The sequence below is a fragment of the Scheffersomyces spartinae genome (genome assembly GCF_019049425.1).
Source record: "Scheffersomyces spartinae strain ARV_011 chromosome Unknown scaffold_21, whole genome shotgun sequence".
NCBI classification, from domain to species: Eukaryota; Fungi; Ascomycota; class Pichiomycetes; order Serinales; family Debaryomycetaceae; genus Lizanozyma; species Lizanozyma spartinae.
The window spans coordinates 168,529-194,217 of NW_025065068.1; the positions used below are offsets into that span (position 1 = coordinate 168,529).

At 39.1% G+C, this 25,689-nt stretch overlaps 10 protein-coding genes across 10 annotated transcripts; 5 read left to right on the forward strand and 5 right to left on the reverse strand.

The window, feature by feature from the left end:
* Positions 1-429: 429 nt before the first annotated feature.
* CDC39 (CCR4-NOT core subunit) lies at positions 430-9,204 on the reverse strand (the record flags this gene model as incomplete). The annotated part of the gene is made up of 3 exons (XM_043193370.1): positions 430-7,235; positions 7,299-7,332; positions 7,633-9,204. 3 exons carry the CDS (start codon positions 9,202-9,204, stop codon positions 430-432), a joined length of 8,412 nt encoding a protein of 2,803 aa, XP_043047557.1.
* A 608-nt stretch (positions 9,205-9,812) lies between these two features.
* Positions 9,813-10,523, forward strand: KQ657_002615 (uncharacterized protein; the record flags this gene model as incomplete). Its single annotated transcript, XM_043193371.1, has 1 exon — positions 9,813-10,523. The coding sequence occupies one exon, from the start codon at positions 9,813-9,815 to the stop codon at positions 10,521-10,523; it is 711 nt and encodes a 236-aa protein (XP_043047558.1).
* A 109-nt stretch (positions 10,524-10,632) lies between these two features.
* On the reverse strand, positions 10,633-10,884 carry COX12 (cytochrome c oxidase subunit VIb; the record flags this gene model as incomplete). The annotated part of the gene is made up of 1 exon (XM_043193372.1): positions 10,633-10,884. One exon carries the CDS (start codon positions 10,882-10,884, stop codon positions 10,633-10,635), a length of 252 nt encoding a protein of 83 aa, XP_043047559.1.
* Positions 10,885-11,250: 366 nt separating this feature from the next.
* KQ657_002617 (uncharacterized protein) lies at positions 11,251-11,637 on the reverse strand (the record flags this gene model as incomplete). The annotated part of the gene is made up of 1 exon (XM_043193373.1): positions 11,251-11,637. The coding sequence occupies one exon, from the start codon at positions 11,635-11,637 to the stop codon at positions 11,251-11,253; it is 387 nt and encodes a 128-aa protein (XP_043047560.1).
* A 1,892-nt stretch (positions 11,638-13,529) lies between these two features.
* Positions 13,530-14,753, forward strand: KQ657_002618 (pyridoxal-phosphate-dependent aminotransferase family protein; the record flags this gene model as incomplete). Its single annotated transcript, XM_043193374.1, has 1 exon — positions 13,530-14,753. One exon carries the CDS (start codon positions 13,530-13,532, stop codon positions 14,751-14,753), a length of 1,224 nt encoding a protein of 407 aa, XP_043047561.1.
* A 278-nt stretch (positions 14,754-15,031) lies between these two features.
* On the forward strand, positions 15,032-15,961 carry KQ657_002619 (uncharacterized protein; the record flags this gene model as incomplete). The annotated part of the gene is made up of 1 exon (XM_043193375.1): positions 15,032-15,961. The coding sequence occupies one exon, from the start codon at positions 15,032-15,034 to the stop codon at positions 15,959-15,961; it is 930 nt and encodes a 309-aa protein (XP_043047562.1).
* Positions 15,962-16,201: 240 nt separating this feature from the next.
* Positions 16,202-20,563, forward strand: TOP2 (DNA topoisomerase 2; the record flags this gene model as incomplete). Its single annotated transcript, XM_043193376.1, has 1 exon — positions 16,202-20,563. One exon carries the CDS (start codon positions 16,202-16,204, stop codon positions 20,561-20,563), a length of 4,362 nt encoding a protein of 1,453 aa, XP_043047563.1.
* A 17-nt stretch (positions 20,564-20,580) lies between these two features.
* KQ657_002621 (uncharacterized protein) lies at positions 20,581-21,701 on the forward strand (the record flags this gene model as incomplete). Its single annotated transcript, XM_043193377.1, has 2 exons — positions 20,581-20,589; positions 20,946-21,701. The coding sequence occupies 2 exons, from the start codon at positions 20,581-20,583 to the stop codon at positions 21,699-21,701; spliced, it is 765 nt and encodes a 254-aa protein (XP_043047564.1).
* A 99-nt stretch (positions 21,702-21,800) lies between these two features.
* On the reverse strand, positions 21,801-22,196 carry KQ657_002622 (uncharacterized protein; the record flags this gene model as incomplete). The annotated part of the gene is made up of 1 exon (XM_043193378.1): positions 21,801-22,196. One exon carries the CDS (start codon positions 22,194-22,196, stop codon positions 21,801-21,803), a length of 396 nt encoding a protein of 131 aa, XP_043047565.1.
* A 339-nt stretch (positions 22,197-22,535) lies between these two features.
* GAT1 (Gat1p) lies at positions 22,536-25,250 on the reverse strand (the record flags this gene model as incomplete). Its single annotated transcript, XM_043193379.1, has 1 exon — positions 22,536-25,250. The coding sequence occupies one exon, from the start codon at positions 25,248-25,250 to the stop codon at positions 22,536-22,538; it is 2,715 nt and encodes a 904-aa protein (XP_043047566.1).
* Between the last annotated feature and the right edge of the window lie 439 nt (positions 25,251-25,689).

The following is a 25,689-nucleotide window of genomic DNA, read 5'->3' on the forward strand; positions in this document are numbered from 1 at the left end:
AGGATTAACTGCAAATAAGGAAGGTATATTATCTATGATAAATAACAAATCAAAAGGATCTCAGTTTAATTATGTTCATATTTATAAGAGATTAGGTAAATAAATTATTAATGATAAAGTATTAATTGATATGAATGAAGGTTATACGGATGGATTACGTGAGGATAATGCTTGTAAAACCGCAACAGAAAGCGCAACATCAATAAGTATTAATACACCTATAAGTGGTTATTTAGCATCCATATGCAATCAAGCATATCTATAAAGAATAATTTTTCAGTAGCAGCAACAATTTCTTTATGATGAGTCTCAGTTATAGTTTTATTATATTTTAAACTACTTAGAGGATTTAATTCTTTAGATAAAGCTCTATCAATAATATCTATATTAGATATATCAAGTTTAACTGGTTTTTCTAATTCATCTATATCAGAAGTTGCCTTCAGGCGTTGCAAGCCCAGGCACTGCCTTGATATTATGAGCCAACGAATCAAAGATAGCCTTCAATGCAGGATTGCAAGACTTAACAAATGGTAAGTCAAAGAATCCAAAGTCTGTGTTCTTCACTAGCTCAGTAAACACTATAGTTAACCCCCAAGGATGAGGTTTGCTAACCACACGACGTTCTAATAATACCCTGGTAATCAATTCTTGAACCACAAGTTGATTATTCAACCCGTTAGCGGAATTCCAAATTGCACTGGCACTAAAGAAATGAAGAATCACTCCAATGAACCAATGGGTATGACTATTGGGGTATCTTAATTGGTTAGCAATGGCATTAATCAAATGGTTCCGGAACTCATTGGATCCATGGTTCATTAAATCAACTAAAAGTGCAACCTGTGACAGTTTAGTATTGAATCCACGAGTATTCGTGGGGGCCTTATCAGCAACTGCAGATATTCCAACATGTAATACCAATGCGTTAATTAACTTGACATTATAATGAACAATATCAATACCATTTAATCCGGCAACCTCCTTAGGAGTGTTCAACTTCATTCCATTATAAATGGTTCTCATTAACGCTGGTGCTGGGATCCGAAGAAAGTTCTCTACTGGTTTCTTTAATCCAATTTTGACCAAATCATCAACGGGTTTATAGGCAACAAATGGCAGATCATCAATGCCACTAACCCGTTCAACCTTTAACCCAGGGGTAAATGGGTTAGGCAGATGAACATAAAATGGTGTGGCTGATAACACCAAGTTCTTTAACTGAATATAACTGGGTGGGATGGCTGTCACCAATTGGTAATGGCATTCCACCAAAAATTCGGAGTATCCCTGTAGGATACCAATGAATATTCTATTAATAGCCTTGAAAATGACACTAATGATGTCGTTATGGGCTTCCTTGGAATACACCAATTGGAACTTGCATAAAGCGGTCAACAATCTTAATGTGCTCTGATATCCTTGTCTGTCCGGTAATTCGAGAAGTCTAGGCAAGAACAACCGGTGACTGATTAATGATATCCATGCAAAGGTAAAACCAGGGAATATCATTGGTTGAAGAGCATTCAATGTTTCAGCAATTAAGGTGTAAAACTTGGTATCAAACTTAGCAGTGGCATCCTTATCTAATTCTGAAGCACTATTCCAAGCAGCAAATAATGATGAAAAGAGTCTAAAATGGACTCTTTCGTTCCATTGATCACTGCCAGCATTATGATCATTAGCTAAAACAAGTACCAATACTGCAAGTATATTCTTCAAATAGTCCATAGCTTCATCCACATCCTTAAATTTCAAGATAATCCGAGCCACCAAGATAGCTAAGCAGTCAACAGTTAAATATGTTTCACTCAAAGTTCTAATACGAATCTCATGTTCAGTTGCAAATGAAGTGCTAGCAATATCCATTGCTGCCTTGAAGAACACCTCAAAGTACTCAGGGTTGGTTAAGATCTCTGCGTCCAATAAGCCTTGAACAAATTCATCTTGTAATTCAAGTGTCTTGCTGCCATGGCTCAACAACTTAACCCATTCTGCAAACACATAACCCAACTGTGCATATAATTGAGTAGAGTTATACAACGAGTTATTATCAATAGCTTCAAATAACTTATTCCGTGCTTCGATAGCATCCTTAACTTCTTCGGGTTTAGCTGCATTGCCTTTACCTTCATCTTCTTCCTCTGATTCAAAGGACAATTCTCTTAAGGCCTGCAAAGTGAAAGCAAACTCAGATCTGAGTGCAATTGGTCTTAGCTCGCTGGATGTGTAGACTTGTGTGAGCAAATTGGCTGCAAACTTAGCAATAACTGGTGATTTTGTCTTTTCAACTAATTTGCCTAACGAAGAATCCAACCTTGCAGGCTTGATTAATTGTATCTTCAACAACGCAAATATAACAGGAACATTGAACTTACGTTCATCTGAAGAATGAACTAACCACCAAATAACATCTTTGGCAGTAGAGGAAGAATATTCACATAACTTATCCAAGACAACCACGTAGATTTCACTGGCTATAGGATTATCATTTGTTTGAGTGAAGAGACAGTTGACGGAATATTGAGCAGCCTTTAACAATAAATCAGGATACTTCAAAGCATTCTTTTGAGCTATCGACAAAGCTTGCGTCAAGAATGCGGTAATGGGATGGGATGAACCTAAATCTGACAATTTTGTTTCCTTAACACCGGCCAATAATTGTATTGCTTTCTCGCAGTTTTGAGTGATCAAAGTGAACAAATGGTCAGCTGTCATGAAATCTTCGGTGATTTGCTGTTGTTGTGGTGGTTGTTGTTGTTGTGCTTGTAATTGAGGTTGAGTTTGGGCTTGTGGTTGAGGTTGAGATATAGGCTGTACTTGTTGGGTAACCACTGTTGGCTGAACTTGCAACTGGGTCATCTTTGGTGTTAAGGTACTTTCCGTTGGTTGTTGTACTGTCTCGGAATCAGCGAATGGTTCAGATCGAATAACTGAACCATTGGTGCCAAAAGTCTCATAAATCTTTGACTGTTGTGGTGTGAGACCATCTGGACCTAATCCCAAAGGTTGAGGTAACTTCAATGCATACTCTGAAACTCTCTTATCCACAAATGGTTGACCCTTAGCTTGTTGTTCTCTCATTTTTCTGTCTTTTAACATATGCTCGTCAATTAATTCGCTAATATTCTCAAAGGCAATCTTATCAAGGATCTCAACACATAAACCAACATTGGCAAGGATTGCTTGTCCCATTTCAGCAGCAGGTAACTCACTAAAGTTGTTTCCTAAAATTTGTACCAAGTTTCCTGCAATAGACTCCATAAGACTTTCACAGCCACTGGAAATAATCATACTATGTGCCAATTGTTGCACCATAGTAAGATAACTATTCCGAAGCTTATTGGCATCTGGTTCACAAGCAAAGTCCTTACGAACCAAGGCTTCAGTAGTAGTCACAACTGCTTCTGAAACACGATTCAAAATAGGTACAGCACATTCTCTGACTGCCCTGGATAATGCTGCTTGGAAAGCTCTTCTCAAATTGGCATTGGTTACAAAGATAGTATTACCAACTAAGTTGTTGAAACTAGTATTCAAAGTAGGCTCTGGCATTTGTCTCTGTTGCATGTGTTGCGGTTGCAGTGGTTGTTGTTGTTGTTGTTGAAGCTGTTGTTGTTGTTGGGGTAACAATTGCTGTTGACCACCACTGACAAGACTTTGAGGCATCCCAACTTGAGGAACTTGTTGTTGAGATGCTTGCAGCTGTTGTTGGCCAGATGGTACCCAAGCCTTTTGCATTTGTAATTGCTGTTCAATGGGTCCTAAAGTATCGTTGCCAACAGCAAACATAGCAGCCAAGGCCTGAGGGTTTGGGTTATGAGTTCTAATTATAGTGCTTGGAGAAACATCTGAAACTTTCATCTTGAAATTGTTCAATAATACTTCAATTTCAAACTTCAAATTCAACTTCAAATCAGCACATTCATACAACTCGATTAAAACTTTAATGACACCAAGAACCCAAGGGTTTGGAGGCTTAAAAACCTTGGAATACTGGGCTTGATCCAAAATCTTACACACAAATGGAACAATTAAATGCATTGTGTTAAAATCATATGATTCAACCAATAAGAACTTCAAGGCAATTTGATCTCTCTTCAAAGGCTTGTTATTTGCCAAAGTTATCTTACCTAACCAAGCACCTAAAGTCTTTAACTGATTTCTCTCCACTGCAGAATCTTTGAAATTCCGAATGATGTACTCAACTTCCTTCAAAGAAATGTTCAATACGTAATCAAAGAAAATAGCATCACCAAGCTCAGTAACAAAATTAGAATACATTTCATGGTTGTTGGGTTCATCTTTTGCTCTGTCACCAACCAAATATTGGGCAAACCAAGAGTAATATGCTTCTGTTAAATGTGGTCTGATTTCATTCAAACGCAAGTTATCACCTGTCATGTTGTTGATTGCAAACAACAACTTGTCCGAGATATTTTCATTCGGTCTTTCTTGAGCAACAAATCCTATTGTCTTTGAATCTAAGCTTATCGATTGATACTTGTTCCCATTCTGATGCTGTTGTTGAGATTGCATTTCAGGAGCAGGAGTAGTTTGCTGGGTTTGACAAGGTATACCGTTAGCAGCGTCCTTGACAATTTGGTACATCTTGGCATGTGCCAGTAAAGATTGACATTCGAGCAAATGTTTGCAGTAAATAGGATATTCATGCAACTTCGACTTAAAATTGTACAACGATTGCACAGCAAATTTGAAGAGATGGGAGTCTTGAGGTTGATTACAACTTTCCCATATAAAGTTCAATGCAACTGTCAATGTTGTACCCTGAATCAATTCTTTCTCTAATAATGCCCCAAATAAGAGAGACGTCAGGGCTAATGCCAGTAAAGGATACTCAGAAAAGAAACGGTATTCATCAAGTAATGAGTGAATCATACAAGCAAAAACATCTTGATCATGAGGAACATCACTATCCTTCATTCTTACCAACATCTCAACAATGTCTTTGATCTCCATTTCTTTGCTATACATTTTTGAGTAATAGCCTTTCATTTCCTGCTCAACAGCAATAGGGAATAAGAAAGAAACTTCTCCGTTGGCCAAAATAGCCTCATCGTGACCGGTTCCAAAATTTATCAATCTTGGATAGGTAGTTAGCAATGATAATTGCAAATTTTTCAACCTTTCTCCATCAATTAAACCACCCGAGGATTTCAATTTTTCCAACAAATAGTAGGCGGTGGGGATACGCAAAACTCCTCTCTCCTTTGGTAATGGCGGTGGTGGAATAGCTCCCTCCCCGGCTGCCTGTAAAGCTGCTGCTGCTTGTTGACTTGCTTCGAAGTCCTGAGAGGCTCTAGTTTCTACCACAGACAAAAGTGTTTGGTAAACTTCGGGTTTATTGTCCTTCAATTGGGCATCCAAAACAGATTTCCAATTCTCCCATCCTTCGTCTCCAGCTTCAATAATAAATTCCAAGAGTAATCTCTCATATGCACCACCAGCCCGAACTCTATCTAAAAGAGGTTCGACAATATCCAATTTGAGCGACTCACGAACCAACAATACCAAATTTCCATCTGTAGGATGATTCATGTAGTACTTAAGAAGGTTTGATACTAGCAATTGGACATCATTTTCCTTGAACTTTTGCAACACGGCTGATAATAAAGGGTGTCTTAGGTCTAATATTTGAACAAAAAGGTTGTCGATTAATCTCTGGACAAAGTCAGACTTTTCAACTAGATCTAAAGCTGCAGCAAGAAGATATATGGTATTTTCTTTGCAATCATAGTTGAACCACTCCTGTACATTTCTGTTTAGTTCAGGGTCACCATCGTTGGGAGCTTGTTGGATTTTGTTGAGCACTTGGATTTCTAACTTACCAATGTTTATAAATTTCAACAAATTTTTAGTGCTTGAAGAAGCACCACCACCAGCAACACTGTCGAATGAATAGCAAAGTGTCAAATTATTCAGTTTGCTTAAATCGTAAGCAGATTCGTCTAACACCATCAATCTTAAATGATGGAAAAATGATTTATTGAACCACCATTCATAGTTTAAGAAAATGTCAATGATACCAGGCTTGTAATCCAACGACAGAAATAAAAAGGTAATGTTGAAAAGGGAAGGCTGTAAACCACGCTTAGAACTGTCGAATAAATTTGAGTGAACATGATTAAACACCTGGTACCAATTCACAACGTATTTTGAATTTGAATGATCAACATCCTTTAAACATGTTTGCAATTGAGCACCTCTTGCATTTGCTTCAGGTAAAGAATTGACTTTTCCAAAAGCTTCTAAACCCTGGGACCCAGGAATAAGCACTTCACTTAAAAGTGTTGCAATGGATGCATCTATGTCACGACCTTTCAATTCAAGGACTCTAGAGAGCAATTGCTCGGATAATAAATGTTCTGGACCGATTTCACTGGCAAGACTTTTAAAGGACATTTGTAATACTGATTGATAAAATTTCTTAATAGGTTCCAAATAATGTTTAGCAAATGCGTCAAATTCCAGAATGGATAATAACTTTAACTTGAATGGGAAGTAAGGAGATTCTAAGATGCAATCCAAAAGTAAATGAGAATTGAAGTCTGTTCCAAGTTTTGAATGAATCGACTGGATAATATTCACAGAATGATCAACAGCAAACTTTTTGGCTTCAATGTATTCCTCTTCCTTCTTAGCGTAAACAGCAATTAATATATATGCAATGATCGGATCGAGATCTTCCTTCCAGCCTTCGACTAATTTGGTTACGAAAAAGTGTTCTCCGTCGAATAATTTCAGTAAAGTTTTATGAGTTTGATCCCAGAAATTGACAAATTTCAAACGGTTCAATTGGGTGATTAAAGCGTCTTCGATGAATAATCTTTCAGATGAAGCCCGACCTATATCTTGGGGGAAACTGCAGCACCAATAAACTAATTTGTGCAAGTAATATTCTTCAATAGGAAGTGCGTTCTTGTGATGGTCGAGAATGAATTTGATTTGACAACTGGTCGACTCGCTGTTCTCCTTTGTGGCACAAATTAATAGCTTGGTTAATTGAGTATCTAATACGCGTAAAAGCTCAGGATCTTCAGGAATAAAAGCTTTAGGCTTATCGGAGGTTGAAGTTGAAGGTGGAGTAGTACTGGAGGAGGTCGTGGGTGTGGGCGAATCAGAAGTAAGATTTGAGTTGTTGGCTTTGACTGATGAATCGTTGGTAGAATCAGATGGACGGCCCTTTGGGCTTGTTTGGGCTATAGAAGTCACGGCTTAAGTTATTAAATCAATTAAATGCAATCTTTGCGATAATAAACCTAGATGGCTTTAATGACATATAATGTTTATATCAGGATGCACTTGCTTAATCTATCAATCCAAAGATCTAATCAGTAGTCTTTGAATACAGCAATCCTTATATATGTAGTTTAGTCAGTAGATCAATTACTGTATGAGAGGGGTGGCCAATAAAAATTTTCTATGGGGAAATTGTTTTGTCGACAGAGCGTTACCCGGACGTGATGGTAGCGCGAGTGTCAGAAAAGTATATTGAGGAAGGTGTTCTACTATTACTTAATATACTATTACAACTATTACTGTTGTTGTTACAAATCCTGTGTAATAATGCTACATACCTTAGCCTTTCCTTCCCTATAAATACTTTTGTACCTGCAATCTCAAACTGGGCGAAATATCACCATCTTTCATGAGGGTAACTAACGATCCAAGCAAACACTTTAGTTGAACATTTTCCATCTTCAACAGCTCCAATTCGTCTTGAGTAGCCTTATTGCCGCCTCCCCCTAGCATTGGCATACGAAGCAAGTCAAAGTAATTACGTTCATTGGCCGTAGACAGAGCCGTAGAGCTGGTATCGGTAGAATAAAGTGACTCTGTTGTATCTTCATTATTGTTGCGGGTGAATATTGATGATAGGGTTGAATTGTTAGAATCGTTAGATTCGTTGGAATGGTTGGAATGTCTGGTGGGGGTGTACAACTGTAACTTCTTGAACGTATTCAGAAGTAAAGACATGTTTAATTGTGGTTTATGTCTTGTAGTGGTGATGTCATTGTCATTGCTAGAGAATTCAAACCATTCATTGGGGAACGACATTAAATAATCACCAAAGAATGCATCCAAGTTGAAAGAAATGCTTGCACCCCACTTATTTTCACTGAGCAAATGACGATAGACGATTTCACAATCATCAAAAGACATAAGCAAATGTTTGTTTTTCAAAAGAAGCCCGAGAGAGATCTTGAAGAATCCACGTTTCCAATTCATATGGAACTGACAAAAATCAATAACCTTATAAACAATGCTAGTGTCTGGGGTATGGGCAGACATAAAGGAAAGCCACCATTGGTATAAAAACACCAGGAAGTCTGCATTGATGTTGTTGCTTAAATGATCTGCCAATTCTGGATCTGCTCGTTGTAAAAGAACTAGAAACTCATGATACCAAATCCCTAAACGGGACCCCATTGAATGGGAACAAAAGATCTCATGTAATTCCGGGTTCGATCCCATAATTTGAATCAAGGCATGAAGAGTAAATTGGCAATCTTGGTTGAATTGATAATAAAGAACAGCCACCAAAAACAACAATCCTTGACAATACCCAAGTTCAACGTCATAATTGGCATAGACATTCAAGATTGTACTTAAATCCTTACTGGCTTCTGTCCCTTTGAAGAAGGAGATTTCTGGGAACGTTCTCTTCAAATCCTTTGAAATCTGCTTATCGGCTTCTTCATTGAATCTTTTCTGTAATTCTTCAAAGACTTCACAGGTTTGCGTGAGTCTAGTTTGGTTGATCAAGATTCTTCTCCAAAGAAGTCGTCTAAATTGAATAGGAGGGCCACCATGTTGTAAAAAGAGCATATAAGTATAATTTGGAAGGAGAGTCACTGCTTTTAAAGGGTCCGTAAAGAGGATCAGCCAATAACTCAAATGACTCTCAGAAAGCGATGCATGTCTGGTGTATTTCTGACAACACGACTTATAATCTTCAACGTTTGAAAGAAACCCACCGCAGTTGGCACAAGTGAGAAATACATCATCGCTGTACTGGAACAGATTGAATATCTGCCGAAGATTCTCCACCGAGTATTGGTCCGGAGTTTCTGGAGACTGACAGTCCTCAACAGAGATCTGTAGGGCCTCTATGAAGGGAGACGTGCTCCAATCAGGAAGCGATTGGTCAAACTCAAGGAGCAGGTGCAATGGAAGGGCCATGAGTATCTATAACTGTTATACTAGGATAAAGGAATGGCTGAAGCAAAGATGCAACTAAAATAAGGAACGACAATATATTATAACAATTCAATATAACAGAACTAACGATGATAGATCATTGGTTAGTTGAGTATTAATACCAGAAAGAGGAATTTTCAAGTGTATAATATAAAGCTACAAACCCAGATGATTGCAAGGTGGTATTGGCTTAGTTGAATCATGTTTTAGCCCTACTAGGTAATTCGTGTTCAGTAGTGCATGTTGGCTAAGGAACCACCTGGATCGTGTGCAACACTGTTTCAAGTTAGAAGGGGTAGTACGAGACACGAATTAGTCCGGAATGGTAGGACCGCAGTACCAACAGTATGTTGATAAGAGTATATTAGTTTGCTGTAAGCGTATAAATCACATGGTAGCAGTAGTGGTTAGTGTGTGGAAGGAGTAGTATGTTATAGTGGTTCGTTAGAGTCTATGTTGGGTTGTCATTTCAAAAGCTCGTTAATATCTTTGGCCTGCCCAATTCGGTAGGTGAATCCGAGAGTTGGAAAAAATCACTACTCATTAACAATATCACCTCTTCTTCATGGTGTCAGTGGTTAGTGTCATAAATGGTGTACTATTTTGAGGTTCCGGCTTCTTCTGCTGCAAGTGATGACCTTGGAGACTTGCTAGGAGATGATGGCAGTAGCTCTGTTTTGCATTATATTTATATGGGGAAAGATAAGTTTGAAAATGAACCATTAGTAGAAAAATCACACCCTAAGAATGTATGGTTCCATGTGGATAACCTTTCACTGGCACATTTATATTATCAACTTCCTTCTGAACTACATACTAAGTCATTTGATAGTCTCGAATTGGATCCTGAATTGCTCAAAATTATGGGTCAATTGACTAAAGCAAATCTGATCAAGGGAAGCAAATTGAATAACGTCACTATAATTTATACTCCAGTTGAGAACGTCTACAGTAACGGAGAAATGGACGTGGGAACAGTTACGTTCAAGAACAGTAAGAAAGTCAAGAGAATCCACGTTTCTAAGAAGGATTCAATCTTAATTAACAAGTTGAACAAATTGAAGAAAGAGATGCCAATACAAGAGTTTGTAGCATCACAAGAAGATCGCATACAAACACTACAAAATGAAAAACGTCAACGGGAACGCAAACTACAACAACAGTTCAAGGAGATACTGAGTGAGAAGCAAAAGCAACGTGAGTTCAATAAGGACCCATACGCTGATTTATTTGATAACGGGAACTTGAATTCTAATAACGAAAACCGTAACGAAAATTGGGTTGAAGAGGAGTTCTGGTAATAGTAATAATCTGTTGTATTATAAATGATATAAAGAAATATACTAATTCCTTTCCTTAAGTTGTAAACCATAAAATGCATTTCGATAGGTGAGGGCCAACCTTCTTATCTTAAGCAGAAAGGTCGAATGGAAACTTACCAGCTTCTCTCAAGTCATCCCACTTCTCAACGTAGTCCAATGGACAGAAGGATGTAAAGGTCTTGAAAAAGATCTTACATGGTTCAAAGTCTTCACCTTTAACATTAACACACTTGTGGTAATCAACGTAGTTTTGAGCACATCTCTTGGTTTGGTTGGTCATGGGGAACCGAGCGTCGAATTGAGGAGTATCAAACTTAAAAGTCTCAGAATCAAATGCCATCTTGTCTATGAATAATTAACTGTATTGGTTGGTTAAGTTAATGATGCTTAATCTCTTTAAACTGTTGATAAATTTTCTCTACAGTTCCACCACCTCCTCATACAGTCCAAAAATCGTAAGATGTCAGAAATAAACGGATGTAATTGGTTCAAACCTCGCACGTGATATGTGTCCTTTTATTATGTAATAAAGTGTATTATTGATGGTAGCACTTCTCGACAGTACATTTACTACAGTCTACATTATTAAACTTACTTTACATGCTTTTTGTCTCCTTTATGTCAATAACCCTCTACTACTACTTGTTCTTCATATCATAATTCTCTATTATTCCCTATATCATATCCTACACTAGTTCTATCAAATCTATAGTGTCTGTTTGGTCCACATTTTGGAGTCCAATTCAAGTTCAGTGTCGTTTAAAACCCCTATATATATTGGAACATCGTACATCTTCTTCCCCTTCACCTCATCCTCGGTCTCCTTGCCTGAAACCGGGTGTAATGGTGTTTTCCATTTATAAACTCCATTATATTGAACTGTAATCTGGCTCCGTTTCTTCTTGATGATCTCAACAAGTGCTATACACTTGGGTATCTCCTTTTGATCAGCTATAAGCACAAGGGGTAGACTCATAGTTTCAAGTTCTTCCAAACTTGTAGAGTAATCCTTCTCTGGTGCTATGAAAAATCGAGTTGCATTGGGCAAGCTCTTTAGCTGATTTTGGAACTGGACATCCTCGGCATATCCCATGCTTGAATCACCCTTTTATCACACTATTGTTTCTTAAAGAAGGTGTTTCCACTTAATTTCAATGGCGATCGTATACCTAATACCTTTTCAACTTTTACTCACACTGTTACTTTGCTTTAGGGTTCTAACTTAAGAAGAGTCGTGTATTTGCCAAACATATACCAATAAGCCTCTACTACTCTACAAATATAGAATCTATATCTATTTCTCTTCTTCTTTGTTAGCCAAATTTACCCGGGAGGTTGTAGGAGTGGTCTCTACGGTTTTTACTCCACTTGGTGGACTGATGCTGGTGCTTACTGTTTTGGCACTCATTGAGGAAACACCACTACTTCGTTGACTTCCAAGCGTTTTGGGTCCTTGTAAATATGTGGAGCACGTATCATAGGGTCCATATCTACTGGAGATTTGCAGATCCATGGACGGAGTGAAGTTGATGTCATTCATCAATTGTAGATGCTGTTCCAATAACTTTTCCAGCGACGTATGGCGACCTGAAGGAGGTTCACAATGGTAAAACTCTATATTTTTGGGTCGATTGAATACGGAGGGAGGAAAGGGGTCAGTATATTGCGGCAATAGAAGTGGACCACCAACATTGGAAGGAATAATGCAATACGGATTGTTACAGTAATGGTTTCCACAACTTTGTATAGTACTGATGTCATTTCTCTTGGTGAGTTGGCTGGTATTATTGTAGTTGCAGTTAGGGTAGAATTGTTGAGCTGTGGGTGTAAAATGAGCATTGCTAGGAACTTGATAATTCCACATTCCTTTATCTTTTAGACTATGGTATGGCTTTGGTTGTTGAGTGTTTTGTTGATGTTGAAACCATTGCTGTTGGTGCTGTTGATGAGGATGTGGATGTTGATGAGGATGTTGATGAAGATGTTGATGAGGATGTTGACTAAGATGTTGATGCTGCTGCTGATCGTAGTAATGCTGGTTGGCAATATTCATAAAGTTCGTGTTGGTATGTTGAGAAGAAGCACCAACATAGCCCAGGTTTCCTGATAATTGGTTATTATAAGGCTGAGGATTGTATCTCGTAGTTCCACTTTGTCTACTTTGGGAACTGTTGGGCCAGTTATCATTATTATTTGCATTTGCATTTATGTTTGTATACAATGCTTCGGGTTTCATAGGTGGTGGGTAATTCCATTGATTTGAAAACCGACTCTTGGGCGGACCATTTTGCATCTGGTTGATATTGAATGACTTATCACCGTAAACCAAGGTCTCTGTTCCCAGAATAAGGTCTCGTAAGTCTTGGTTGGCATCATCAGGTGAAGATAACGAGCCCGATTTCATTTCCAGTGATTCACAAAGTAATAGTGTAAAGGAAGTGATGATATTGTTAGCGCCAATGGCCCATATTATTCTCCAAAATGTGCACAATTTATGCCGGAAACGGCTGCTCTAATCTGGCTGCGAAAAATACCTACGGGAAGCACAACCAGGGAAATACAACCAACTCCATTCATTCATTATAATTACTAGAACGGTATGTGACGAATTCTATACAGAGCAAACACAGAAGTTCCATTCTATGTGACTTAAAAAGTCTTGAATTATACTCCTTTCAAAAACGCATTAGAACAGTATCTACACAGTTGAGGATATCGTAAGGGAGAGGTTCAACTCAACCAACGCATTCACCTACCATAAAGAAAACCGCTATAAGCTACCTATAAAAGGAAACATCTCGTAAAGCAAGAGCAGTCTATTCCCTGGCACAGCACGGTAATGCTGTTGGGTACTGCCCGCGCTACCTTCCCTCGGGTGCTCGGATATCCCCACACTTTCTCGTTATCGAGTGCCAAAGGCTTCCCATGAAAATCAACCAATGAATTTTCACACGCCTTTTCATTCTTCCACTTAGTTTCTTCTTTATGAATTGTTTGTTAGTCAGAAACTTCACCAGATCAGCCGTTCAAGTATTTCCCAAACCAATTCCTATATTAGCAAGAAGAATGTCATCTGTTCCTTATAAACAAGAGCCTCATAAATTGACCATGGTTCCTGGACCAATTGAGTTCAGTGATGAAGTGTTGTACGCCATGGCCACTCCATCTCAAGCACACACTTCTCCTGAGTTTGTTAAGACATTCCAAACCGTTTTGAAGGGCTTGAGAAAGTTGTTCAAGTCTACCGAACCCAAAGCTCAACCTTATGTTATCAGTGGATCTGGTACTTTGGGTTGGGATGTAGTCTCTGCAAACTTGATTAACCCTGGTGATAGAGTGTTGGTATTATCCACTGGGTTCTTTAGTGATCTGTTTGCTGATTGCTTGCGTGTCTATGGTGCTGAAGTTGATGTGATCACTGCTGAAGTTGGTGATGTTGTCCCATTGAATAAAGTGGAAGAAGCCTTGAAGGCTCACAAATATACTGCTATTACCATTACTCATGTGGACACTTCTACTTCTGTTGTTTCGGATATCCAAGCAGTTAGTGAACTGGTTCAAAACGTATCTCCTGATACTTTGGTTGTTGTGGATGGTGTTTGTTCTGTGGGTGTTGAAGACATTGAATTTGATAAATGGGGTCTCGATTTTGTATTGACTGCTTCTCAAAAAGCCATTGGTGTTCCAGCTGGATTGGCCATTATGTTTGCTTCTGAAAGAGCAGTTTCAAAGGCTTTATCCAGAGAAAAGGATTCTACTTTCTTTGCTTCCATGAAGAGATGGACTCCAATTATGAAGGCATACGAAAATGGTACTGGTGCTTATTTTGCCACTCCAGCAGTTCAAACGGTTACTGCTTTAAAGGTTTCCTTGGACGAAATCTTGGATCAAGGTTTGGATGCTCGTTTCAAGAAACATGCTCAAGTTTCTAATCAATTCAAGGAAAAAATGGCTTCTTTAGGGTTAAACATTTTACCTGTTAATGACAACGTTGCAGCCCATGGGTTAACTGCGGTGTATTTCCCTGAGGGTCTTAATGGTGGAGACTTTTTGACTAAATTGTCTTCCAAGGGCTTTGTTATTGCTGGTGGGATTCACAAGGCACTTGTAGGTAAATACTTCCGTGTTGGCCACATGGGCCATTCTGTTTACGAGGGCCACATTGATAAGTTGATTACGGCCATTGAGGAGATCTTAGAATCTAAGTAGCGTAATAGTATATACCGAACTTTAACAACATTGGAATACCTTATCACTATACTAGTAGGGTAATGTACTTGTGGTGCAGTCCGGTCTTAATCAAATGTATCAACGGTAGTTGTGGTTCATAACTTCCAATTGCTTATGTTGGTAGCAGCACATAGCCGTACGTCAGTATATGATTATGGTAGTGGATCTGCGATGAGACAAACAAAAGAAAAAGTAGTTGATCATAGAAAGCGGATCACCAGTCCACTGGTTCTTTCAACTGTTCCAATCACACTACCATGGTGTTTCATGATATAGACCCTTATGAGGTTCTAGAGGTCTCTTCTAGTGCTACGCCGGTCGAGATCAAGAAGGCCTACAAGAAGCTATGTTTGAGACATCACCCTGATAAGATACAGCAAGGGCAAACTGGCGTAAGAGAACGACCTGACGAACATGACGATGGTGGTAATGGCGGTGGTGGCGCTGACTCTACTGAAACCTTTGCACGGTTACAATTTGCTTATAGTGTGCTTAGCGATCCAATAAGAAGACAGCGATATGATCACACTGGATCTTTAAGTGAACTGGAGATACCAGATTTGGATTCGTTTGACTGGAAAGATTATTTCAAGGAGATCAACGAGAAAATCACCTTGGATATGATTGAAGAAGATAGAGCCAAGTACCAAAGATCTCAAGAGGAACGAGATGACATCTGGCATAATTTCATTTATTATGAAGGAGATTTCCTTTACTTATTTGAGGTGATCCCCCATTTGGAGTTTACAGAAGAGGAAGAGAACAGAGTGTTCAACATTATCGAACAAGAATTGGCAGCACAATCCCAGGTGGATAAGGCTACACTTGTTGATAAGGCCACGCTTGTTTCTTGGGATAAATATAAGAAATCAAGACAAACAAAGGTTAAGGCAATGTTGAAGAAACTAGCAAAGGAAGCTAAAGAAGCAGCTAAACTACAAAAGGAATTGTTGACCAAGAATTCCACCAAAAATGGTTCCATACTGTCGGAATCGGATTTAAGACTGCTTATTCAATCAAAGCATGCTTCCAGAATGGATGACTTGATTTCTTCTTTGGAGATGAAATATGGTAAAGGGAAAGGTTCAAAGAGATCAAATAAAGAGATTTCCGATGATGAATTCGACAGAATCCAACTGGGATTAAAGAGCAAAGCCAAGACCAAAAGAGTCAAGACAACAAAATAGCATATGCATAGTACTGATATAGTTAATAGCTAATTTAGTTATAGTAGTACTACTCACGTATAGTTCAGAAATTTCTGTTTCTTAGTTTTGTCGTGTCCGTACCGAGTGGTTTCGCGTATCACACACGTAAATACAAATCATATATAAATACAAGCAATACCCCATTGAATTAAATACCGTTTACAATTGTTACACGTCACATTTGCTCTTCCTGTAACCACTGGCAAAACAAAACAAAAGATGAGCGATTTGGAGGAGTCAGATTTGTATCTTTCTGACGAGTCAGAGGATTTCTTTGTTCCCGAGGATGAAGACGAAGATGAAGAAGTGTCTAAGGGAAAGACTAGTAATAAACCGAAGACTACAACTACGACTGCCACTAAAAAAAGTGCCACCTCTAAGAAAAGTGGTCCCCCCAAAAATGTATCTTCTTCTGCATCCACCCCGTCAACGACATCTACAAGAGATACCACCCCTTCCAACAGAAATAGCGCTTCAGAAACGTACCAGAAGCTCTCTCAATTGGAACATATCTTAAAGAGACCAGATACATATATTGGGTCCATTGAAAGGGAGCCTATGGAAATGTGGACTTTTGATGCTCAAACTGAACAGATGGTTTTCAAAAACGTCAATATAGTTCCAGGGTTATATAAGATATTCGATGAGATCTTGGTTAATGCGGCTGATAATAAAATTAGAGATCCTTCAATGAAGAATTTAAAGGTTAAAATTGATCCCACAAATAATATCATCGAAGTCATGAATGATGGTAAGGGTATCCCTGTTGAAATCCATGAGAAGGAGAATATGTATATACCTGAATTGATTTTTGGGAACTTGTTAACCTCTTCCAATTATGATGACAATGAAAAAAAAGTCACTGGTGGTAGGAATGGTTATGGTGCAAAGTTATGTAACATCTTTTCCACAGAATTTGTATTGGAAACAGCTGATTTGTCCAATAAGAAGGTTTATGTTCAAACTTGGACTAATAATATGTCGAGTGTTTCTAAACCCAAGATCACCACTTTGAAAACTAAAAAGGAATATACTAAAGTAACATTCAAGCCTGATTTGGCAAAATTCAAAATGGATGTTTTGGATGAAGAGTTACTTTCTGTTCTTTACAGAAGAGTTTACGATTTATGTGGTACGGTAAAGGATTGTAATATCTACTTGAATGATAAGAAATTGAGTATTCGAAATTTCAAAGCTTATGTTGAAATGTATGTCAATGCTATAAAATTAAGAAACTCTGTTGATGATCTGCTGGAAGATGATAAAGCATATAAAACTGTTATTCATGAAGTGGTCAACAATAGATGGGAAGTTGCATTTGCTGTCAGTGACGGATCTTTTAATCAAGTTAGTTTTGTAAATTCCATTGCAACTACGTCTGGAGGTACTCATGTTAAATATCTTGCAGATCAGATTATTACCAAAGTGACAGAAGCATTAAATAAAAAGGAAAAGGGGAAAAAGAAATTACTAATAAAACCCCAAGATGTCAGAAACAATATGTTCCTTTTCATCAACTGTTTAATTGAAAATCCGGCATTTACTTCACAAACAAAGGAGCAATTGACTACTAGATCGACTCAATTTGGTGGTAGTAAAGTCACAATTGGTGATAATTTCATTTCTAATGTCCTTAAGACAAAACTTGCAGAGAAAATCAGAAACATTGCTGATGCCAATGCAGATAAAGAATTACAAAAGGCTGATGGTTCTCGTAAGCAAAGAATTAAAGGTCAAACAAAATTGCATGATGCCAATAAGGCAGGTACAAAGTTGGGTTACCAATGTACATTAATATTAACTGAAGGAGATTCTGCATTGTCCAACGCAGTGGCAGGGTTAGCTGTGGTTGGTAGAGATTTCTATGGCTGTTTCCCTTTAAGAGGTAAAATGTTAAATGTTCGAGAAGCATCTGCTGAACAAATATCCAAAAATGCCGAAATCAATGCTTTAAAACAAATTATTGGATTAAAACATAAAAAGGTTTATACTGCTGCAGATATTAAAACTTTAAGATATGGTCATATTATGATCATGACAGATCAAGATCAAGATGGCTCTCATATTAAAGGTTTAATTATCAATTTCTTAGAATCCAGTTTCCCTGGATTGTTGGAAATCCCTGGGTTCCTTTTAGAATTCATTACTCCAATTGTAAAGGTCACAATCAGCAAACGAGGGGGCGGTAAGACTGTTATACCATTTTTCAGTATGCCTGAGTTTCAAGTGTGGAGAGAGACTGAAGGTGACGATTGTAGATGGACTTTGAAGTATTACAAGGGTTTGGGTACATCAAAGGAGGAAGAATTCCGTCAATATTTCCAAGAATTGGATAAACATATGAAGAAATTCCATGCATTACAAGGTAATGATAAAGAGTTTATTGAGTTAGCATTTTCGAAAAAGAAAGCTGATGATAGAAAGGAATGGTTGCAAGGGTACATTCCTGGCACCCATCTTCCTCCTGACTTAAATGAGATCCCCATTAGCGAGTTTATTAATAAGGAATTGATTGTATTCTCCATGGCCGATAATGTTAGATCCATTCCCTCGGTCATAGATGGTCTTAAGCCTGGACAACGTAAAGTCATGTATGCATTTTTCAAGAGAAAGCAAAAGGGTGAAATGAAGGTGGCTCAATTGGCTGCTTACGTTGCTGAGAAGACTCAATATCATCATGGTGAAGCAGCATTACAACAAACTATTATCGGGTTGGCTCAAAACTTTGTGGGGTCCAATAATATAAATTTGTTGACCCCTAATGGTAATTTTGGTAGCAGAGCATTTGGTGGGAAAGATTATGCTGCAGCAAGATATATTTTCACTGAACTTAACAAGTTAACAAAACAAGTTTTCAATCCATTGGATGCTGATTTATTGAATTATATTCAAGAAGATGAACAAACTGTTGAACCCGAATGGTATATACCAGTTCTTCCTATGCTTTTGGTGAATGGTACTGAAGGTATTGGGACTGGTTGGTCTACAAATATTCCTCAATATAACCCTATTGAAATTGTCGATAATCTTAAAAGGATGATGATTGGAGAAGAAATGAAAGATATGTCTCCTTGGTATAAAGGTTGGACAGGAGAGATTGAAAAATCTGGTGCTGATAAGTATCGGGTTATGGGACGTATTGAAGAAATTAATGAGAATGAATTGCTCATATCTGAATTACCTGTGAAGATGTGGACCAATACCATGAAAGAGTACTTACTTTCTGCATTGGGGACAGATAAAGTACCTGCGTGGATTAAAGATGTCGAGGAACAACATGATTCTACTATTAAGTTTGTCATTAAGGTTTCTGATGAACAAATGGCGAAATGTAAAGGTGCTGGGTTATTAGAGAAGTTTAAGTTATTAGGTTCAATAAGTGTTGCAAATATGGTTGCCTTTGATCCTAATGGTAAGATCAAAAAGTATGAATCTCCATTAGAAATTTTGAAAGATTTCTATTATGTTCGGTTAGATTACTATCAAAGACGGAAAGATCACATGAGTAAAGATTTAGAGAATCAATTAACTAAATTAAGTGAACAGGCCAGATTCATTAAGTTGATAATTGAAAAGAAGATGTCTGTTTCCAACAAGAAAAGAGCCGTGTTAGTTGAGATGTTGGAGGACAATAACTTTGTCAAATTTCATAAAGGAGAACCAATTGATGAAGCTAAAAAGAGTATTGTAAGTGGTCAAGATGCAGAGGTTGAACTTCAAGAAGAAGAAGAATTGGACGCAGAAGGTGAAACCATTGTTGATGATGAAGTAGCAGGGAATAAGCCTCTTACCATTTATTCTGTCTATGATTATTTGTTAGGAATGTCTTTATGGTCCTTGAGTAAAGAGAGATATGAAAAGTTACTTAAGCAAAGAGATGAAAAGGAACAGGAATTAAATGAATTATTGGGGAAGACTGCCAAAGATCTATGGAGAGCTGATTTGGATACTTTTATGATGGAATATGCTCAATTTATGAAGGAAGACGAAGAGGCTAGACTTGCATGTATTCCTAGCAAAGGAACTTCCAAGAAGGCTCGTAAACCTCGGGTTAATAAGAGAGCAATTGAAGGTATTAAAGTGGAATCCGTGACAAAGAAACCAAAAGTCAAAAAGGAACAACCAGCATCAAAGACTCCTTCCACTGTGGTGAGTTCAAGAGACAGCACCCCTGGTCCAATAAAGACGGAATCTGAACCTAAACTGAAACCAAGAGCTAAACAAGATACCATTCTTTCGTTCTTTGGAGCAACACCCCAAAAGTCAACGGCCTCCACTGGCTCTACAACTACTTCCAAATCTAAATCATTATTTGATGACGATAGCGATAGTGATGTTATGGAAATCGACTCCACTCTGCTGTCTCATACAGCCTCCATCAGTTCAGACACCAAGATGAGCACACCACCTAAGACCAACGAAGTTAAAAGCAAACAAGTAGAAGATCTTTCAACTGATTTGGTTAATGTTGCGCCCACTAGTCGGAAACGTGCCCCCAAGAAGGTCACATACAACTTCAGTTTCACTGATTCTGAGCCTGAGAACGTCTCTGAGGAAGAAGAGTACATGGAAAGTGAATAATTATATAGTATATATCTATGGGACTTGTTATCTAAGCACATTCCCGAAATAAGCAGCTCGGCGCTCACTGTGGAAACATACCATCTATTGAGAAGTCAGACATAAGTCTGTCTGAATAAAATGAATCTACATACTGTAATGTTAGACACCTTTATCTTTCAGCATTGTGTGACAACCAAACTTGGAGCTTAACAGTTGCCTGGGAGTTTTGTGTGGTGTTTTGATCAACAAAATCGCATTGATAAATATTAACCACATACGCCATCTTTTAATAACTAATTAGATTACGACATTAAAAGTCGCTTCAAGTGGAGACATTGAGATATATAGCATTCATCCATTCGTATATATGTTTAACAATAGCAATAACGGAACGAGCCAGAACCCTTTGTATCCACCAGGAACACAATACAACTTTGCATACCAACAAGGAGCAGTACTGAATGGTTCAACCCCAGCCGTTCAACCTCCTCCTGTTCCACCAGCCACGTCCACGACTGTGAGTTCAGGTACGCTGGGCTTGATTCCACTAGCTGCTCATGGGCCCAAGCATCTGCCACAGATTCAGCAACAGCCACAACAACAACAGCTGCAGCAACAGCAACAGCAACAGCAGCCTCCCCTGCTGATCCTACAACCACAGTTGGACTCTAGAGTACCGTCACTGTACGTTTATCAGCAGCAACAACAGCCACAACCACAGCTTCAACAATCTGTTATGCAGCAGTCCCAGTTACAGCGTCAGCCCGTTCAACAGTCATCTGTGCTGCTGCAAGCTGTACCTTCACAGCCAGGACAACTACAACTGGTTCAGTCCCGTTTCAGTCCCCAAGATACGCAGATTTTACGTCAACTACTCTTGGTGGGTGAGAAGCACAAATGGAAACAGATCACTAGAGAGATTAACTACAGAGCATCTAAAAGACGAAGCAGTGATGCCAATGCTTCTGAGGAGAGCAACCCTCGCAACGTTTCACCCACGTTTGTAATTAAGCAGTACCAACTGTTATTGGGGTTGCCTAACAATGGCTTATACTTTGGGACCTTGGGCAGCTCGTTACCTTATGTAGCTGATGACGATGGCTGGGACTCCATAGCTAACGTGCCTAACATCTTCACTTATGAAGAGACCGATTGATGACTACGAGTCATGACGAATGCCATGAAAAAATTTTTTTTTTGTTCTCGTTCATTCTCTGTATAATGACTATGAGTCAAAAGATGATTATAAAGATGACTATGAGTCAACTTGACAAATGCCATCTTCAGCAGCGCAATCACCACAATTTAATAAACCACCACCTTCAGAGTGTCCCAAGTCCCGTGACTCTCCAAGAGCCCTTTTAACCAAACCCTTCACAAGCTTAGCATCAGGAAACCCGTCATAATAAAAGTCATCTGTTTGCAGATCGGCACTGGAACGGAACTTCCGTTTGTAGATGGTTTGGACCGAGTCTGCATTGACAGCCACCTGAATCTCAAAGAGTCCCGCAGGGTCTGATGTTGGTTGAAGTGACACTTCGCCGACGCTAGGAAATGTCTGAAGAATCTCTTGGACATACCAGATAGCACGATTATGCCATTTGCATTTGATACAGAACTTGATAGTGACTTTAGGGTATAACGTGGACATAATGTCTAAATTGACAAACAAGAGAAAGGTGATGATTGGTGAAATCTGGACAAAGTATTTGACTACTTATGGATTTTTTATATACAGGTATGCGAGAGTAGATAAAGCTGTGGATCAGCTTACACTTTGATTGAACTTCATAAATAAATATAAGTATATTTCACGACATTTCTCATGACTCAACACCATTAATTGTCTGATTCAACCAGTATACTATTCTTCTGATTGGCACTTAGCCATATTATATATTCTATATTTTAAAAATGTGTCTAAAATAAAAGTGTAACAACAAAATATCACCAAAATAAACGTATCAAAGAAGTAAAAAATATTATCAATTTAAAGTGCCATCTTGAGCCAATCCCAATTCCCGTCACCAGATTCGACTTCTTGTCCGAACAAATAAGCGTTGCCGTTCTGCGACATCCGATGATCACCAGATTCCTCAATGGAGGGCATCACGTCCATGGCATCTGTGTTGGTGAAATGAGACTGAGACGGAGAGTGGGGGGACCCTTGGATACGATCAAATTGAAGTGAATGGGATGGGTGGGGGGAATTTTGTGGTGCACCTATATCAACAGATTCAAAAGGCTGCGACATTGAACTTTGGCCATACAGAAGTCCTCCTCTAGCTTCAAACTCCAAAGGATTCACATGCGAAGACGACGTAGGAGTATTGGATAAACTGTTATCCAGTTGATGGGAAGAGGTGGCCATTGAAGGTGTACCCACTGAAGACATGATTGCGGGAGAGTTCATGGCACTAGACTTTCGGTTCGCTTTGGAATTGACATTGACTTTGGCTGCGGCTTGTGCAGCACTTGCTTTAGGCTTTCTATTCTTCTTTTTGGAGTTGCCCAATATAGCTGTAGGATTAAAGTCGTCACCATCATGGTAAATGGAAGACGAAGAGTTGCTGGTATTGGAGTTGGTGTTGGCATTGGAGTTGGTGATGTTGGTGGAAGAAGCCACAGAATTAAGCTTCAGATTGCTTCCAAGGTTAGTAGAAGAAAGGGCCCCTTTATTCATCGTCATATAAGAAGAACCAGCTGTTGAGGGAGGAGTGTTCGACATTGCTGATAACGAAGCAGCCAAATTAGTAGAACTATTCTTCCGACTGCTTGTACCCTGACCTCTTTGTCTCTTCTTAATGACGTCAGTTTTCAATGATAACGGTCTGACAACTCCATGCAACTTGAGAAATAACCCACAGGCATTGCAAAGTGGCTCACCCTTAGGATTACGTCTCCAAAGTGGAGTAGTTCTCGTGTGGCAATTCGTGCATTGGATGTTGGCATTGGTGGAATCGGGAGAAGCCGATTTCTTCTTGTTCGAACGTCCACCGGTCTTGTCACTGCCATCCTTAGAAGCTCCTGAAGTGAGTTTCTTTTTATTGTTAATTGCTGTTAATTTATTGGGGCTTGTCGACAAGCTAGATGTGCCAGTTTGAGGTAAAGAAGTTGATAACTCTGGCTGCTCATTCAAACTCTTAGATTTGGTCTTTTTGTTGCTGGTATTAACATTATTATTATTCTTCTTGGCTGAAACTGGAGTGATTGTAGTCGTGGATGAGTTTGAAGTAAGTGATGCTGATAATGATGAATTCAAGTTGCCTGCCATGAAATTAGACGTTGGAGTGGTGCTAGCACTCACTGACACTTGTTGGTCCATGGGTCCATGACTGTTATCTAGACCATTCATCATCACATTGGAGGCCTCAAAGGATGTGAAATGCTTAGAAAGCATGCTATTTCCGTTGTGTAAATGACTAGCACTCAAATGGTCATCGAAATAGGAATCGTGTTCTGGCGATACTAAGTTGATATCATTGTCACTTCCCAATTGCATGTTGAACCGTCCGCTTCCACCACCACCACCACCAGCGGACGACGGAGGCAAGCTCATTAGTCCCAGCGACGATCTGTGATTGAACGGACGATGTGAAGAGTCTAGACCCATGGTCATATAACTATCGGTAGGCAACGATAAGGGTGTAGAGTCTGACAAATCAGCAAACAGATTAGGAAAATGGTCATTAAGGTTAACAAGCGAATGGTCTCGACGGAATAGCAGGTTTGATCTATTGAAACTGGGGATATTATTCGTTGAAATGGCACTGGAACTTCCTCCTCCGCCATTACCACCGCCACCACTGTCAGCAATGTTGGTGGTCAGATTATTGATCTGTTGGTGGATTTGGGAGTGGTGGGAGAACTGCTTGAAGTTCTGCAATATTGATTGGGGGCCTATGGTTGTATGTGGACGACTTGGGGGCGAGAACTTGTGTTGGAACTCTAAATCGTTATCTAAGTATGAACCTGATGGTCCTTCGAGGGCCATAGGGTCTAAATGGAAGTCATACGAAGACGACATTTTTTTGCTGTCATCATTCAGATTGTTGGGGTTGTTGTGGTTGTTCTGTTGCCCGAGTAATCCCCGTAACGACATTGACAAATTTGACGTTTTAGGTGGTGTAGTTTGTGAGGTCTGAGGAGATGTTCCAGACCTCTTCCTTGGACTGATATCATCAATGACCTCTTGGCCCAACTTCTTGATATGAGACGCATAGTCAAACTCTTCTTCAAAGATATCGTCCGGTTCTTTCATCTCAAAGTCCTGATCGAGGGCATGCCGTTGTTGCTGTTGATGTTGCTGCTGTTGTTGTTTCAGTGGCGAATTGTAGATAACGTTGTTGTTGATGCTACTGCTGATGATGTCCAAAGAAGAGGACGTAGTATGATTCACATCCTGATGCAGATCTATGTACATCAGATTGTAAGGAGGTTCTTGTTCTTCTTGTTGATGTTGATGCTTTTGATGGTCACTTTCCATATACATCAACCTCCAAGTCAAGTTCTCCATCCGTTCCTTCCACGGTAACAGATCCTTGGCCTTCATATATATTTTCCACATGGCTTCCACAGACGAGTCATCGTCTTGAAGAATATCCTTTATACCAACTGTAGAGGGCAGCGAGTTGTCGTGTTGAAGAGCGAGCCTGAGTTTGAAGTCGGCGATGTCGTGGTCCAAAGGCAGCTGGAGATTATCCATTGTGTGATAATGTCGTTGTCTGTGCGTCTGGCTTTCTTATTATGGTTCTAAGTGTATGCCTTTTCTGTCGTTGTCTGTCTTGATGTAGTTCTTGGCCGATGGTGACAAATGTACGATGAGCTGAATTGTTACGTGTGTGTGTTGAAGCAAACGAATCCTATTCATCCATTCATCCATCATTCACTTTGTATTGTTCCCGCTATACATCGGATCGGTTCCTCCAACTGAACTGTGCGTACTGTAACTCTAAGTCGGCGCACATCCCCGGTTGGTAATACACTAACCAGTTCAGCCGCCTACTTTGAGCTTAATTCGCACCCACTGGGTAATGCTTCCGATAACACAAGGGGGCTTCATAGTGTACCGGAATCATCGCAACGTAGCATTGTGATTGGTGGGATAAGAGTGCTCAGTTTATACAGGTGACCTTTCCAAACTA